The 15,700-nt window shown below is 41.2% G+C and overlaps 1 protein-coding gene across 1 annotated transcript in view; it reads right to left on the bottom strand.

The window, feature by feature from the left end:
* The window catches only part of GUCY1A1 (guanylate cyclase 1 soluble subunit alpha 1), a 93,387-nt gene that overhangs the window by 25,187 nt on the left and 52,500 nt on the right, over positions 1-15,700 (bottom strand). The window contains exon 5 of the mRNA XM_077477092.1: positions 7,894-8,379. Coding sequence (XP_077333218.1) covers positions 7,894-8,379 — 486 coding nt within the window. The remainder of the gene's footprint in view (positions 1-7,893; positions 8,380-15,700) is intronic.

Below are 15,700 nucleotides of genomic sequence, written 5' to 3'. Positions count from 1 at the left end.
CCACCAGCACTCTTGGCTCCTCCCATTCATTCAGTGCTTCCATAGGAAGCAACTTCCGAAGGGGCATTCCTGAGCCAAGCTGCCTGCATCCAGAGACACGCTCCCTTTTCACAGAGTTTGACTGACAGTTGGCTCCCGCTGTTATGAATCTGCCCTGTGAGGGGGGACAAAGCAGAGACAGACACTGCTCTTGTGTACAGCACTGAATCGCGATGGGGCTCAGGTAAGTATAAAGGGGGCAATGGGGGAGCTGGATACAGAAGTTATTTTACCTTTGTGCAAAGAATGCACAAAGGTAAAAAAACATCAGCCTTTAGAACCAATTTAACCTGACCTTCTATCCTGGTGAAGATTCTCCAACAGCAACATATTACAAAAATAAAAAATCATTATTTTATTAAAATATGGGGAGGCTTAAATCCCCGTCAGATTTTTTTTCTGTCCGTGTTCCTGTTGCAAATTTTCCCACATTTTCTGCCTAATAAAACTTTTGTCAGCAGAACAGGAGCTGGGCATTAATATCCCTAATGGAGCCCCAGATAGCACTTAAAACACATTAAGTTTCTGGCATACATTTTAACTATGTGCAGTTTAGTGGATACTATATGCTGTAAGGTGGGGGTCAGCAACCCGTAGATCGAGGCCAGTTGACTGGTAGATCGCAGTTTGTGCTTGCTGACTCACCACCCCAGTGCATCAGAGTGCAATTCAGAGGGAACACTTGTAAAGTTGGAGCTGTAATAGGGACTAAGGGAATAAGAGCCGCATAAGCCGATGCCTCCTCTTTAGTGCTGGCTCCTGCCCCATACCGACCGCACTCCACTTCTTATCCCTGCTAGTGGTCTCCAGAGTGGTGCCAGCAGCAAGAAAGAAGAGATCCTCAGGTCAGTGTGAAGCAATACATAGGGCATAATAGTATAGGGCTACTTTCACACTGATGCGCTGCTGTTTACTCACATCATGGGTACAGTGCACCTGCAGCTTTCCTGTGGGTTTGCCACTCTTAGCTAGGGATGAGCCGAACACCCCCTGGTTCGGTTCGCACCAGAACTTTCGAACGGACCCCAAATTCGTACGAACGTTAGAACCCCATTGAAGTCTATGGGACTCGAATGTTCGAAATTAAAAGTGTTAATTTTAACGGCTAATATGCAAGATACTATCCTAAAAAGGGTTTGGGAACCTGGATCCTGCCCCAGGGGACATGGGTCAATGCAAAAAAAACTTTTTAAAAACGGCCGTTTTGGCGGGAGCACTGATTTTAATGACGATTAAAATAAAAAAAAAAAAGTGAAATATTCCTTTAAATATGGTGCCTGGGGGGTGTCTGTAGTATGCCTGTGAAGTGCCACGTGTTTCCCGTGTTTAGAACAGTCCCTGCACAAAATGACATTTAACGGAAATAACGTCATTTAAAGCTGCTTGCAGTTTTAATGTTATATCTGGTTCCTGCAATATGGTTGAAAATCATTGAGAAAAATGGCATGGGTAGCCCTCCCTGCCCATTACCAGCCCCTTTGGGTCTTGTACGCATATTAAGGGGAACCCCGTACCCATATTAAAAAAAGGAAATACGTGTGGCCCCCAGGCCCTATATACTCAGAACAGCAGTATACAGGCGGTGCAAACAAGACAGGGACTGTGTAGGTTTGTTGTGTTAAGTTGAATCGGTTTGTAATTTTCAACTGGTACATTTTTAAAGTGTAGCTCCAGTCAAAAAAACTATTTTTAAAGCTTTTTGGAAAACATAGGGAAGGGTTATCACCCCTGTATAATTTGTTTTGCCGTCCGTCTTTTTCAGAGCACGCAGACAGCATGCACAATCTCCTACCACTGACTGCAAGCTCTATTTAAAACGAGCAAGATAGTTAGCTATATAGGTGGATATAGCGGTGTATACTGCGTTCAGAGCACGCAGACAGCATGCACAATCTCCTAACACTGACTGAAAGCTCTATTTAAAACGAGCAAGATATTTAGCTATATAGGTGGATATAGCGGTGTATACTGCGTTCAGAGCATGCAGACAGCATGCACAATCTCCTAACACTGACTGAAAGCTCTATTTAAAACGAGCAAGATATTTAGCTATATAGGTGGATATAGCGGTGTATACTGCGTCCAGAGCACGCAGACAGCACGCACAATCTCCTAACACTGACTGAAAGCTCTATTTAAAACGAGCAAGATATTTAGCTATATAGGTGGATATAGCGGTGTATACTACGTTCAGAGCACGCAGACAGCATGTACAATCTCCTAACACTGACTGAAAGCTCTATTTAAAACGAGCAAGATATTTAGCTATATAGGTGGATAAAGCGGTGTATACTGCGTTCAGAGCACGCAGACAGCATGCACAATCTCCTAACACTGACTGAAAGCTCTATTTAAAACGAGCAAGATATTTAGCTATATAGGTGGATATAGCGGTGTATACTGCGTTCAGAGCACGCAGACAGCATGCACAATCTCCTAACACTGACTGACAGCTCTATTATAAAAGATAGATATATCGCTAGATATATAGGTGAATATAGCGGTGTATACTGCGGTCAGGGCACGCACACAACAACCACTACAGAAGAGCAAGAACGAAAAATCGGCCGATAACGATCGTTGTATACTGTGTTGAAGGTACACAGAACACCCATTAACTGCTACAGATGCCAACACACTACACAAGGTGTGGGGCGTGTACTACACAGCCTGAGCTATGATTGGCCACAGGCATCCTGCCTGTGGCCAATCATGGCTCTCCTCGCTGCCGGCGCTGTGATTGGCCAAGCATGCGGGGTCACAGTGCATGCTTGGCCAATCATGAGCCAGCAATGCACTGCGCCATTGCAGTGCATTGTGGGCCGTGAGCGCCACACGAATTTGGTGCGAACGGCCCATAACGTTCGGAATTCGCCGAATTCGAGTCGTATGTTCGACTCGAACACGAAGCTCATCCCTACTCTTAGCCATAGACATCTAATATATCCTGTAGGCTTGGTGCACTTTCTGAAAGTGCACCAAAACTCCTGCATTCAGGTGTGGTGTGCTTTTAGAAAGTGCACCACACCTGCAAGTCAGAGAGCAGCTTGCAGCATCTCACATGTGAAACTGGCATCCGAGGTGGCCTGCATGTTTACTTGGTAAAAGTTAACAGACGTTTAAACAGAAAGTCAGGTAGAAGCCCTGCAAATCTGAATAAATTGATGCCCAATGCTGAAAAGCTGTGAAGGCCTGATGCTGATCTTGTCTAGACTTAAGAAAAAACAGGATGCATCCCATAAAGCGTCTCCTAAGATGGAATTTCCTGGCCTTGTAGCACCATGCAAAGTTTGCCTTCCAGGAGTGAGGCCGCGTACACACGCGGGGACTGTTCGCCCAACTTTGTCCGCTGAACAGTGTTTCGGCGGACAGTCCGCCCGTGTGTGGGCTTTCAGCGGACAGTTTCAGCGAACAGTCTGCTGAACAAAGTTTTTCGGAAATTCCGAAAAACTGTCCGCTGAAACTTGGTTTCAGCGAACAGTCCCCTCGTGTGTAGGCTTGTTCGTCAAACTAAGTTCCGCGCATGCTCAGAAAGGATTTACACGCCGAAAGTTGTAATGCAGTGTATGGGACGTCGTATTTTCCGTCCCGTCGTACGTGCCGTTCACGTCATCTCGCACGGTTTCAGCAAACTGTTCGTTCGTCGTGTGTGGGCAAGTCCGTCCATGCTAATTTTGAGCGGACTGTTCGCTGAAACTGTTTGACGGACAAAGTTGAGCGAACAGTCCCCGCGTGTGTACGCGGCCTCACAGTAGACTTTGTGAGAAGTAGTCTTCCCAGTCTTCAGGAGGATAGGGATTACCAAAGCCTTTTGTCCCTAAAGATTTGGGCCTTAACCGCCATGCTTTAACAGTCAGTGACTGAGAAGCAGGTAGAGAAGGTAAGTCATAAATTGGGAAAAACTGATCTTACAGAGTCGCCAGAGTATCCACCACAAAGGTCCAAGAGTCCATGGGCCTGTTGACAAACCTGTCCAGTTTGTTGTTGAATCTGGGTGACTGAAGATCCATCTCTGGTATCCCCCACCTGTGGCAAAAAATGTGACTCAGATCCAGGCGCTGATGGCTGCCACCTGTCCACCTGCAAATTTTTCACACCCAAGATATGGACAGTGGACTGGGTTGGAATATGCATCTCTGTACAAGAAAGAATCTAGCCCACTTCGATTTGAGCGGTGCAACTTCTGATGCCTCCTTGGTTTATGTAGATCACTCCTTTGGCACTGTCTGACTGAATCCTGGTGGGATTACTTTACAGATGGGAGGTCCAGTGTTGAAGGGACAACCAAATTGCATTAAGTTCCAGGGTGTTGATGGGAAGTCAAGCTTCCTCTGATAATCGAGTCCCGTGTACTAAAAAGGCATCTAGGACTTTTCTCCAGCCCAAAGGCATTGCATAGGCTGTCAGAACTTTCCATCTCTTTGGTTTCCCTGGCTCCAGCACCAGGTTGGAATTCCACCTCAGCCAAAGTTTGGTCTTGTAGGTCATACACATAGGGTGATCCCAGGGACGGACTGACCATTTGGCCACTCGGGCACTGCCCGAGGGCCCTGGGCCACTAGGGGGCCCCATCAGGGTTGCCAGCCTCAGTAAACCCAGGGACAGTATGTAAAAATCTGTGCTTTTTTTTACATCTGTGTCTAAAATGTCCCTTACCGACATCCTTTTGGTCTAAAAATTCCAAGATTATAGTTGCCCCACCTCATGGTAACAGACAGTGTGACAGTCCAGCATATGGACAGCTGCTCGGGTAGAGAGCAGCCGCCATGGAGGATTTGGATAGATAAACCTCTGCGGTGGCTGCTCTCTACCCAAGCAGCTGTCCATATGCTGGACTGTTACACTGTGTATTACCATTAGGTGTCCGTATTGCCTAAACCTTACCTATTACCTGACTATCAGCATCCCGGCTATTGATATAAGCCTCCCCTGTGTATAAATGATGAGGCCCTTTCCTACATGTAAAGCCACTTCTACCTAGGTATTTTTTGAGTGCTGTTCTAGCTTTGGTTGCTCAAGTCTACACATTAAACCTCTTATTGTGAAGGCGCTCAGTCACCTTTTTATACTATGATACACGCTACGTCAGCAAGACTATTATTTCACCAGTGAATTATTCTCTTTGCACACAAACTTTTTATATATTTCCTACTTATCTAACAAATTAAGTCTGCTCGATTCTCCTGATGAAGAGCTAAGCACGTAACATGTAGAGCCCAAGACGGTATTACCATCTTTATCAGCTACATAGCCTTCCTTCGGAGTTCAATATATTTATGTTGGAATCAGTGGTACCTCATACTTTAACCATTTATGTTATTTCCTGTGGCTATGTGCTGGATATACGATTAGGACTTTGTTATATTGACTTGCTTTGTTGATATGATGCAATTTTATATGTATCATTTATGTTTAATAAATGTATAGTTTTTTTCTCTCATATACCCTTTGTGGTCGTGCCTAGAAAGGCCAAGCCCTCCAATTCTATTAATTGTGTTGTTGTTGGTGCCCCACAGTATCATTAAGCATCATGTAAAGAGGAATCCGCATACTCAAGATAATAGATCCTGTCAATGGAGCTTCCTGACCTTATAAAAATATAAGGTCAGCAGTGATTTGTCCAACCAACATCAGTTTTTTTCCCCTAAAAGCCTTGTTATGTCTATAATTACCCAGCCCTGCTCATATTGTAGCAAAGCTATTAGCATTTCAGCGGTCAGCCCCATCCTTCCAGAGGTTCAAGAAAATAGGCCACAGTGGAAAAGTGCACTGTCGTTCACTGCAATTTATACTAATGATGAATCAGGGGAGCAGAAATATGAAATGCAAAACTCACAGTTCAACTAAGTCAAGAAATATAGATGATTCAATTATAATAAAATGTATCAAGTATGCTACTTGTACTGTTGGTTGAGGGAACACTTTGTGACTAATCTGTCATTATTTTGTACAAAAGTAGTATACTTTTTCCTTATAGTTAAAGATTGCCTTCACTTCAGCTGATTACCAGATATGCTGCTCATGTATTGAATGGACACTTTGTGATTAATCAGTCATTATTTTGGTCTGAACCATAAGACTTTTATCATCAATAAAGATTCCTTTCATTTTCTATTCTGATGACAGTAATCAGCAAAACAGAAAACTATAGGAATGTCCCCAGGCTGAGCCAGACAGCAATAGTAACATGAGAAGATCTTACTTTTCCCATAAAAACTAAAATATAAAGTTATATCTAAAATTACATTTGCATATCTACTGCTAATCCACTAGATTATGCATTCTATGACTGTATTTGGAAAATACATAAGCTCATTAATTTACTAATTTAAAACCTTAACTCTGCTAACTAGAGATGAATAAGAACCTACAGCTCCAGCAGTTGCCATTATTGCTCATTATGATGAAAAAAAAAAAAATGTAATAAAGGATCAACACTAGGTCTTAATGTCAAACAATATAATCCCCCTACCCAACAACAACAACAACAAAAAATAATTGAAAGCTGTCATATGGGTCTTTCCCTTTCATCTATTGAACCTTGTTTAAAGAATTACATTTTTGTGGATCAAAGCGCCAGCATGTCTCCAGACTGAGGTTTTCAGATGCCTAATAAATTATCCTCATGAAAATTCACAATAAAAATAAAGCATGAGATACTGGGAGAGTCAACTCCCAATGCCTTGATTGGTTAATTAATTTGCGGAGTCATAAGAAATGTTTTACAAGGATTGAAATATCCAGTCTCTGTTCCGTCAGCAGCTATTCTGATAGAAGCCTATTATAGTCTACGAATATCTAAGGTAGCAACCCCAATAACAACCAGCCACGAACAGATGAACTCTGCTCAAAATATCCCAGAGCTTTACTGTGGAAGGTAATAAGCCAAGGGATGTAGATCAATGTATAACCTCCTGCTGTGGTCATATAGAAAAAAGTTAACGTATTGCCATAGAAACTTTTTGGGTAAAATCCTAGTGGTATGGAATACATAACAAAATAATAGAAATAGCTAGCATTACCCATATGCATCCCTAAAAAAAAAAGAAAAATACATTTTGGCCACTGTTGTGTTACCCATGTGAAAATATCAGCTGGGCAGGGATTTCCTTCATTAGTCATGCCTGCAACATTAACATTCATATGAGATCAACCCAAAATAGTTCATTTCAGTTTAATAATTATATAATCTGAATCTGTATCTGAATCTGAATCTGTAAGCTCCTGGGTGTAATTCCAACCATTTATTGATTTCCCAAAACAGATATTTCAGACAGATCTTCACTCAACTCTAGCAGAGCTATGACTACCTGAAAGCTAGGATTCTAACCAAGCTACTGTCACTGATCCCTGAATGCTCCATATATCCTTATGGAGGAATTATAGGGTGCAGCTACACGTGATAAAAGCAAGTAGCTTTCGCTAAAAGTCAAGGTTGTCAGCCTGTTATGAATATGCTGCCGGTGTAATAAGACCTTCCCACCAGTGTTCCACATAGTAGTAAAAATATTTCAGGCGATCTACCCTTGTCCAAATCTAGGCAAAAAAAAAAAAATAGCTCGTTAGCGTTTTCCATATGATAACTCCTTGTGAAGCATTTTAGTGTATATAAACTCTAAAACTATTTATCTGTATGTTTGAAATCATGCCCCACTATATACAGTATCTCTCTAAACCAAAGACCCACGCATCCCTGTATATGGCACCAGAATTATGCACTATATCTTATTATAGTATGGCTTACCCATTTAGTGATTATATCCGCACCCTCTCCTGCTGATCTGCCCCTGAAGTAGCACAAAACAATCATTTTTGCTTATTAGCACCAGAACAGGGAAGTTAAAATAGACATACCTTGTAGACATCCAGGTCTCCACAGTGGAAGTCAAAAAGTGTATAGAGTTCATTAAGCATGGTAATAACTTGCATGGGTGAGCAATGAGAACATATTGCAGTGAAGCCTACAATGTCAGAAAAAAGCATTGTCACATTGCTAAATTTCTTGGCTTGCACAGTCTGCCCTTGCCACAACTGCTGGGCAACTTCACCAGGAAAGATAGAAAATAGAAGGTCAACAGTTTTCTTCTTCTCTTCCTCCAAAGCCTGATGAGCAAGTTCAAGTGTACCTTTCAGCTTCCCCAGCCGCTTCTTCAGCCCATCTTGTGCTCTGGCTTGTTCTCCAATCAGTACAACATCTCTCAAGGCATTATGGATGGGGATGTCTGAAAGGTAAAGACCACGTCCTGTAAAATCCTCTAGCCGATCCACACATGGAGACCCCAGGAATAAAATGGCACTGGATTCAAAAACATAGATCATCTGGCCTTTCAAATTCATTGTCTGTAAATACAAGACAAAAACATTGTGAACAAAGCGGTCACCAGTATTAGATGCCCCAATTTTTATAACATCCTAATTAAAAGGTTTTTTTCCCCATCAGATATACATGCACTTCTGGTGGCTGCATTGGGCTAAAAAATAAAAAAAAATCAACACAAGGGACGTTTCTTACCTTCAGTATTATGTAATTCATTCTGTGAACTATTATCACCACTACCTATGCAATGGAGATGAACAAATTCAGAAATATTTGTATCCCAGTTTGGGTGGCAACCATGGCTCCCACCATAGATATAGTGGAGGAAAAGTGTGTTATTTGCAACATTACTAGGTGAAAATAAAGGAAAAAAAACTTGAAAAATGAAAACAAATGCAGCCATACCATCTAAGAATTGACAAGGTGCAACATATTCATTTTTAGTTTTTCAGTTTGGATATATTTTAAAACCCTTGCTGTCCAACTTTCTGGCTCTTACTTCTTCACTTATGCCGGCCATACACGGTTCGAATTTCGAAAGAATTTTCTTTCGAAAATCGTATCTAAGAATTTTCGTATGAATTTCGCACCATTAGTGGGCTGCAGCAACAGCCAATTTTTGTGCGGAACTAAAATTTGAGGAATCGAACATGTTGGAAATTTTTTGAAAAACGAACGATTTTCTAATCAATGATGGGAGAATCGTGCAAGAAATGTAATAAGAAAAGAAAATGTATGGAGATAAAAGAAAATTTACGGAGAGAAAAGAAGATTCCCGGCCAAGAAAATTCTTTTCTGTAGCAACATGAGGTGAAATTGAAGGCTTGTTCGGCCGAATTTCGAAAATCAATGGTGGCATCATCGGATCACAAAAAAAAATAAAAAATTCTGATTTTGAAAAGAAAATTTGTTCGAAATTTGACCATGTATGGCCTGCATAAGAAAGTCCTGCTTTCTTCCTTTCACATAACAATAACAGCACTTTGTACTGTGCATTTTGGATTGTGTGTTATATTTAGAAATAGTCTAATTTTGAGTTAGGAAAAAGAATATAGGGCAGTAGACCATATATTTATAACAATCAAATATTGTAAACATTCTATGAAAATTATATTTTACAGGCAGTAGGAGTTCCAGTAAAATTGGTAAGACCGGATGAAATGAGACTTAATGTGACCCATGTCAATCCTCTCGTAAGCTCTATTTTTGCTCCCTGTCTTCTCTTACAGAATGAATAGCAGCTGTAAAGATGCTAGAAATCAAATACTTTCAAATATATCATCATCCCTCCACTTTTAATGTTTTTTCTAGTTGCTGAAGTCAGCAGACAGAAAACAAAATAATAAATAATCCTAGTTAATAGAGAAAGCAGGGGGGAAGGAAGCCAAACTGAAATTAAAGTGGATTTTTACATTGAGTTTTCACAGCTGCTATCTAGGGATTGCTTGGGGGGTTGAAACATAATAAAGAGAGCAAATAGTTTACAAGCCTCTATGTATCGGTACTATTAAATGAGATAGCAGAAGAAATGGCAAATGTCACTTTAAAGAAACAAAAGTGACATCGTTAAGACTTCGAAACAGATCTCTTCTGAAAGCCAGCAGCCCTATTTCGAACATAACATTTATGTCCTAATGAACAACATTTCATTAATTCTACATTTACAATCTCCATACACCATATTGAACCTTGCTTTACTAAAATGCAATACTCATAGAGAAACATATGGCTCTGTAGAGGTCGTTCCTCTCTATGAGTCAGAGAAATACAGACAACAAACAGACAGCAACACAAGGCAGCCACAAAGCAGCAGCCCGGACACTCATGCCTGTGAGCCCTGATAGACTACGATCACTATTGTTTTCCTTCCAACTCAAACATAAATGTAGTAGGATAAATACTATAAAATAAACAAATGCAGAAAAACAAAGTCTTGAGCTTTTTAAAGATAAACTGACAATTAATTTTTTAATTATTTTTGCTCCTTTCACTTTTTATGGGACAAGATTTGTGACATCAACTAAAAGTTAAATACTCCACTGGGTTAACTTTTATATGGGCAAGTGCCGGGATGACACGTGCAAACATTTCCAGTCCTGTACAAATAGCTTAACCATATAAAGGAATAAACAGTGCTCCAGCACAGTTAATTATGTGATACGCAGTGTCATCAGGTGCCATACTATATACTATCTTAACATGTCAGAAGAAATGCCATAAGCCGCATAGCAATGATTTCTGCTAAGAGAGAGAAAATATCCCTTCTCTAGGGAATTTACGACCTGTCAAACTGGTAATACAAATCTGAGATGTACAAAATATTCATTTTCAGGTATGAGAAATATTTCCATATTCTGACTACTATTTCCAGGGAATGTCATTATCCTAAGCCTTTTTAATAATGATTATACCACCCAAAAATAAAAATCTACATACATTTTTAATAAGTTATGCCAGAGAAGAAAATCACCTTATAACTTACTAAGAAAAACCGTCACATTTCATTAAGATTTTTGTGTATATCACACCTAATGAGGTGATGAGTTACGCTTTCAATGAAAAGCATAGAAATGAAGCATGAAATTCAGCTGAGCCATATTACTTTTGCATAAAATTAAGGAGTAATTTTGTCACCTAATTTTCACATCTGCAGTTTATTAACTGCATAATCCAAGCATTGGAACCAATGTCTGTGCCACTATTTTTAGTTAGATAGAACCACTTCTAATCATTTCATTAACTTAATACTGCCAACTTTAAAACTGCAGATGTACAGTATTAAGAAAAGCCCAGCATAATATGGAAAATGAAACATAAATATATTAAACTAAAACAACATTTTAAAAGTAAATTGTTGATATACAGCATCTCAGCATTCTACAAAATGATTTTCCATAAAACTGAATTTTGAAAATGTTTTAGTATACACTGAATAAGAGCAAGATGTACCAGATAAACTAGCTACTTTATACATGAACGATCAAAGGGGTGAGCCAATGGATTTCTAGTTAATTTAGAGCGCCTGCTGAGCGCACGGAATATATTCTATTTGATAATGGTATGGAAAGATTTAACTTCTCAACTAAGTGCTGTGGGTCATTTGCTTTGCTGAAATGTTTTATAAAAATATTGCAAATATTTTGTTTACATATTAGGCTGCATTCACATGGGCAATGCGGGGAGGATAGTTTGCCGCCTTCACAGGGGGCCAAACATCGCCTCTGTATGCAGTTGCATTCTGTGCTATGGCCACATAAAAAATGGCCAATTAGCTGTGGCCAGTTTGCTGCCAGAAACTAAGCAGAAATGTTATCCCTGGACGCACACTTTCTGAATCCAAGGTTGGTAGTAGGCTCCATATAAAAAATGCAAACAACGTCAGTCTTGGTCATTGAACTGTACAGAGTACAAATCAAGGTGTGCATGCAGTGTATAGAAATGCCAGCTTTAACAGGTCTCTGCGGCGGCTGCCCCTGACCACCAGTTTGTGTCCATTTGAAACTAGCCTTAGGAAGATTCCATCACGTGCCCATGGGAATACCAAAACATGCATTTATTCCCTACAACCTGATGACTTAAAATGGTACTAAACACAAAATCAAAAATATCATATATGATGCAGTTTAGTATTAAATCGGTTGTAAAAAAAAAAAAGTTACTTTAACCCTTTGAGGACCATACGATTACCGTCATCAATACAAAAATAATTATTTTGTTTCCCTTTAAGAATGTATTATTATGTAGTATTTGAACAATAAATAAAATTTCCACACTTGTGTCATTTTTGGGGGAGGAATTATGACATGGGACAAATGTGTCCCTATGGTCCTTTGGACATATGTGTCCCAGAGAAAAAAATGACAACAAAAAATGACAACAACAAAAAACATTTGTTGTTGTCAAACACAAGTCTATCAACAAATATCAGATGATCTAATAATATCTGACTATTTAGGTCACTTTTTATGGAACGCCAAAAGAAGCATTTATTTTTTATTTTTTGGTAAGTTCGTACACTTCAGTTGCTGTAACTAAGCCATTTCATGAAATAACTGACAAAAAAATAGATCCATTTGTGATAAAAACTAATATTTTGACTCAAACCAAAAGAAAAAAGTATTTTACATTCTTAATCAGATGATACAAGCAATTAAAAACATGGGACAAATACGTCCCTTGGTCCTCAAAGGGATAAAGCATGAATATCAACACAGTGCTTATGCTGTGTAATCTGTCCCTTTCTATGATATAAAATAGCTGGTTGATTCTGCCTGGTGCTGCTCTCCTCTCTGTAAACTGACCACATTTATCATGGCTGCTGATCCATGGCCAGTTTACGTGCTTTCGTCAGCCCGCTGTCACTCCTCTCTTCCCCTCCCTCCCTGCCTGTCAGCTAGTCTCAGTGCTGATCTGCTCCCCACCCCTCGTACCCTGCTGCTATAATAGTAAATACTGCTAAAAAAAAGTTATATTACTCCTAGAATCCCATGTGTTTTATTAAATTATGTGCCCCAGTGTATGTGCTTTATTAAAAATATGCAGTTTCATACCTAATTTATTTTCACTCGGCTGTCATATGACTGCCTGCTACTCTTTTCCTCTCCCCCTGTCTGACGTCAGCAGGGGATTCTCAGCTTCTTCCGCTGTAGTTCTCAGACTGGGAAGGAGAGCGGAAGGCGGTCACATGAGCATCAAATGGCGCTCTGAAATAAGGTATGAAGTGGTGTATTTTTTAGAATTCACATACACTGGGGCATATCACCTAATATAACACAGGGGATTCTAGGAATAAAACAAAGTGGCTTTACCACAGCTTTAACAAATGAGTCTGTTTTTCTGAGCCTCCCATAACATAGTTTTTCCATCTGTTTATCTTGCTTTTATTTTTCACTTTTCTTTAACAGACCGAACTGTAAGTTGGAGGGTTGAGACAAACCATTTCTGAAAAAAATAACAAATGCACATATGTACATTATTTATTCATGGGTTCCTGCCGAGCATTGATCGCAGGTGCAATGTCAGGCTCCTGCAAACAAGTCCTCCAGCTTTCACGCCTATACTTATATACAGACTTTCTGTTTGAGAGCTGGAGGATGTGTCAGTGAACTATGAGGACGCCTACCGAGGTGGAAAACTGAACTTCTAGTTTCTTCATTCACAGCCGCATCGATTTTAAAATGTTACAGCGGCAGTGGGGAAGAGGAAGTCTCACCTGCTGTCACAGGAAAGGGGAGGGGGTGGTTAAGGGGAGAGGAGGGTTTGCGTGAACATGTTACACCCTGAATACATGCATAACATGTAACAAGGTAAAAAGGTGAACCTATCCTTTAAGGCTGCGTACACACGGGCGGACTGTTTGCCCAACTTTGTCCGCTGAACAGTGTTTCAGCGGACAGTCCGCTCGTGTGTGGGCTTCAGCGGACAGTTTCAGCGGACAGTCTGACGAACAAAGTTTTTCGGAATTTCCGTAAGACAGTCCGCTGAAACTTGGTTTCAGCGGACAGTCCGCTCGTGTGTAGGCTTGTTCGACAAACTAATTTTCACGCATGCTCAGAAAGGATTTACACGGCGAAGGTTGCATTGCAGTGTATTGGACGTCGAATTTCTCGTCCCGTCGTACGTGCCGTTCACGTCATCGCGCACGCTTTCAGCGGACTGTTCGTTCATCGTGTGTGGTCAAGTCCGTTCATGCAAATTTTGAGCGGACTGTTTGTCGGATTGTTTGACGAACAAAGTTGGGCAAAAAAGCGTGCGCGATGACGTGAACGGCACGTACGACGGGACGAGAAATTCGACGTCCAATACACTGCAATGCAACCTTCGCCGTGTAAATCCTTTCTGAGCATGCGTGAAAATTAGTTTGTCGAACAAGCCTACACACGAGCGGACTGTCCGCTGAAACCAAGTTTCAGCGGACTGTCTTACGGAAATTCCGAAAAACTTTGTTCGTCAGACTGTCCGCTGAAACTGTCCTGTGAAGCCCACACACGAGAGGACAAAGTTGGGCGAACAGTCCACCCGTGTGTACGCGGCCTAAGACTGACAGGAGTGCTTACATAAAATGTAAAGTCCATATAAATCTACTAGTATATACAACCTACTCTTTCAGGTACTGCAGCTATCCAAAGATGTTTCTGTTATTCCACCATAGAGGAGCTACCCTAAGACAGGAAGTATGCTAATGACTGGATCACCAGGTGAAAATAAATGAAACAAAGCCTAAAGAAAAGTAAACAAATACAGCCACTACATTTTAGGTTTGGCAAGCTATGATATATTACATTTTTGTTTTTGAGTTTAATACTGCTTTAACTAGTTGCAGCCTGCCCCGCCATCAAATGACAGCGGGGCGGTGTGGCTCCCATTCTGGGACACCGTACGTCCCAAAACGCACACTCTCACGCTGCCACACTGTGTTGCTAGGGCACGGCATGACCATGATCTCTGTAATTAGCCACGTTCACGGCTCTTTAACCATGTGATTGGCTGTGTCCAATCACAGCCGGTCATGTGTAAACACAGAGATGCCGGTAATCGGCACTCCTCTCCTCACACTGACAGAGTGTGTGGTGAGGAGAACCAATCAGCGTGCGGGGTCCATGCAGGGGGGCATCTACACATGTAATCAGGGCACTGATCATCAATGCCCTGATTACAATTTAGCGCCACCAGTATCACCAATCAGTGCCCACCATTGCCAGCAATCAGTGCCCACCAGTGGCAGCAATCAGTGCCCACCACTGCCCACAAGTGCCACCAATCAGTGGCCATTAGCGATGCCAGTCAGTGCTGGCTATCAGTGCCACCCCTCAGTGCTGCCCACCAATGCCCATCACTGCTGTTGATCAATGCCCATAAGTGCCACCCATCAATGCCCATCAGTGTCCATCAGTACTGCCTATCCATGCCACCTATCAGTGCCCACCAGTGCTGCCTATCAGTCCCCACCAGTGTCACCTACCAGTGCTCATCGGTGACACCTATCAGTGTCCATAAGTGCAGCATATTAGTGCCTCCTCATCAGTGCCACCTAATTAGTGCCCATAAGTGCCACCTCATCAATGCCCACCAGTTCAGCCTATCAGTGCCGCCTCATCAGCGCACATCAGTGAAGGAGAAAAATTACTCAGTTACAAATTTTACTGACAGAAACAAAGTACGAAAACATTTTGCCCTGTTTTTTGTAAAAAATTAAAAAAAACAGCAGTGAGTAAATACCACCAAAAGAAAGCTCTATTTGTGTGAAGAAAATTATGAAAAATTTGTTTGGGTACAGTGTAGCATGACCGCACAATTGTCATTCAAAATGTGACAGCTCTGAAAGCTGAAAAATAGCCTGGGCAG

This window comes from Lithobates pipiens, unplaced genomic scaffold, assembly GCF_037356315.1.
Source record: "Lithobates pipiens isolate NorthernLeopardFrog02 unplaced genomic scaffold, aLitPip1_a1.2 Scaffold_13, whole genome shotgun sequence".
In the NCBI taxonomy this organism is placed as follows: Eukaryota; Metazoa; Chordata; class Amphibia; order Anura; family Ranidae; genus Lithobates; species Lithobates pipiens.
This window is presented reverse-complemented; position numbering and strand designations above follow the sequence as displayed.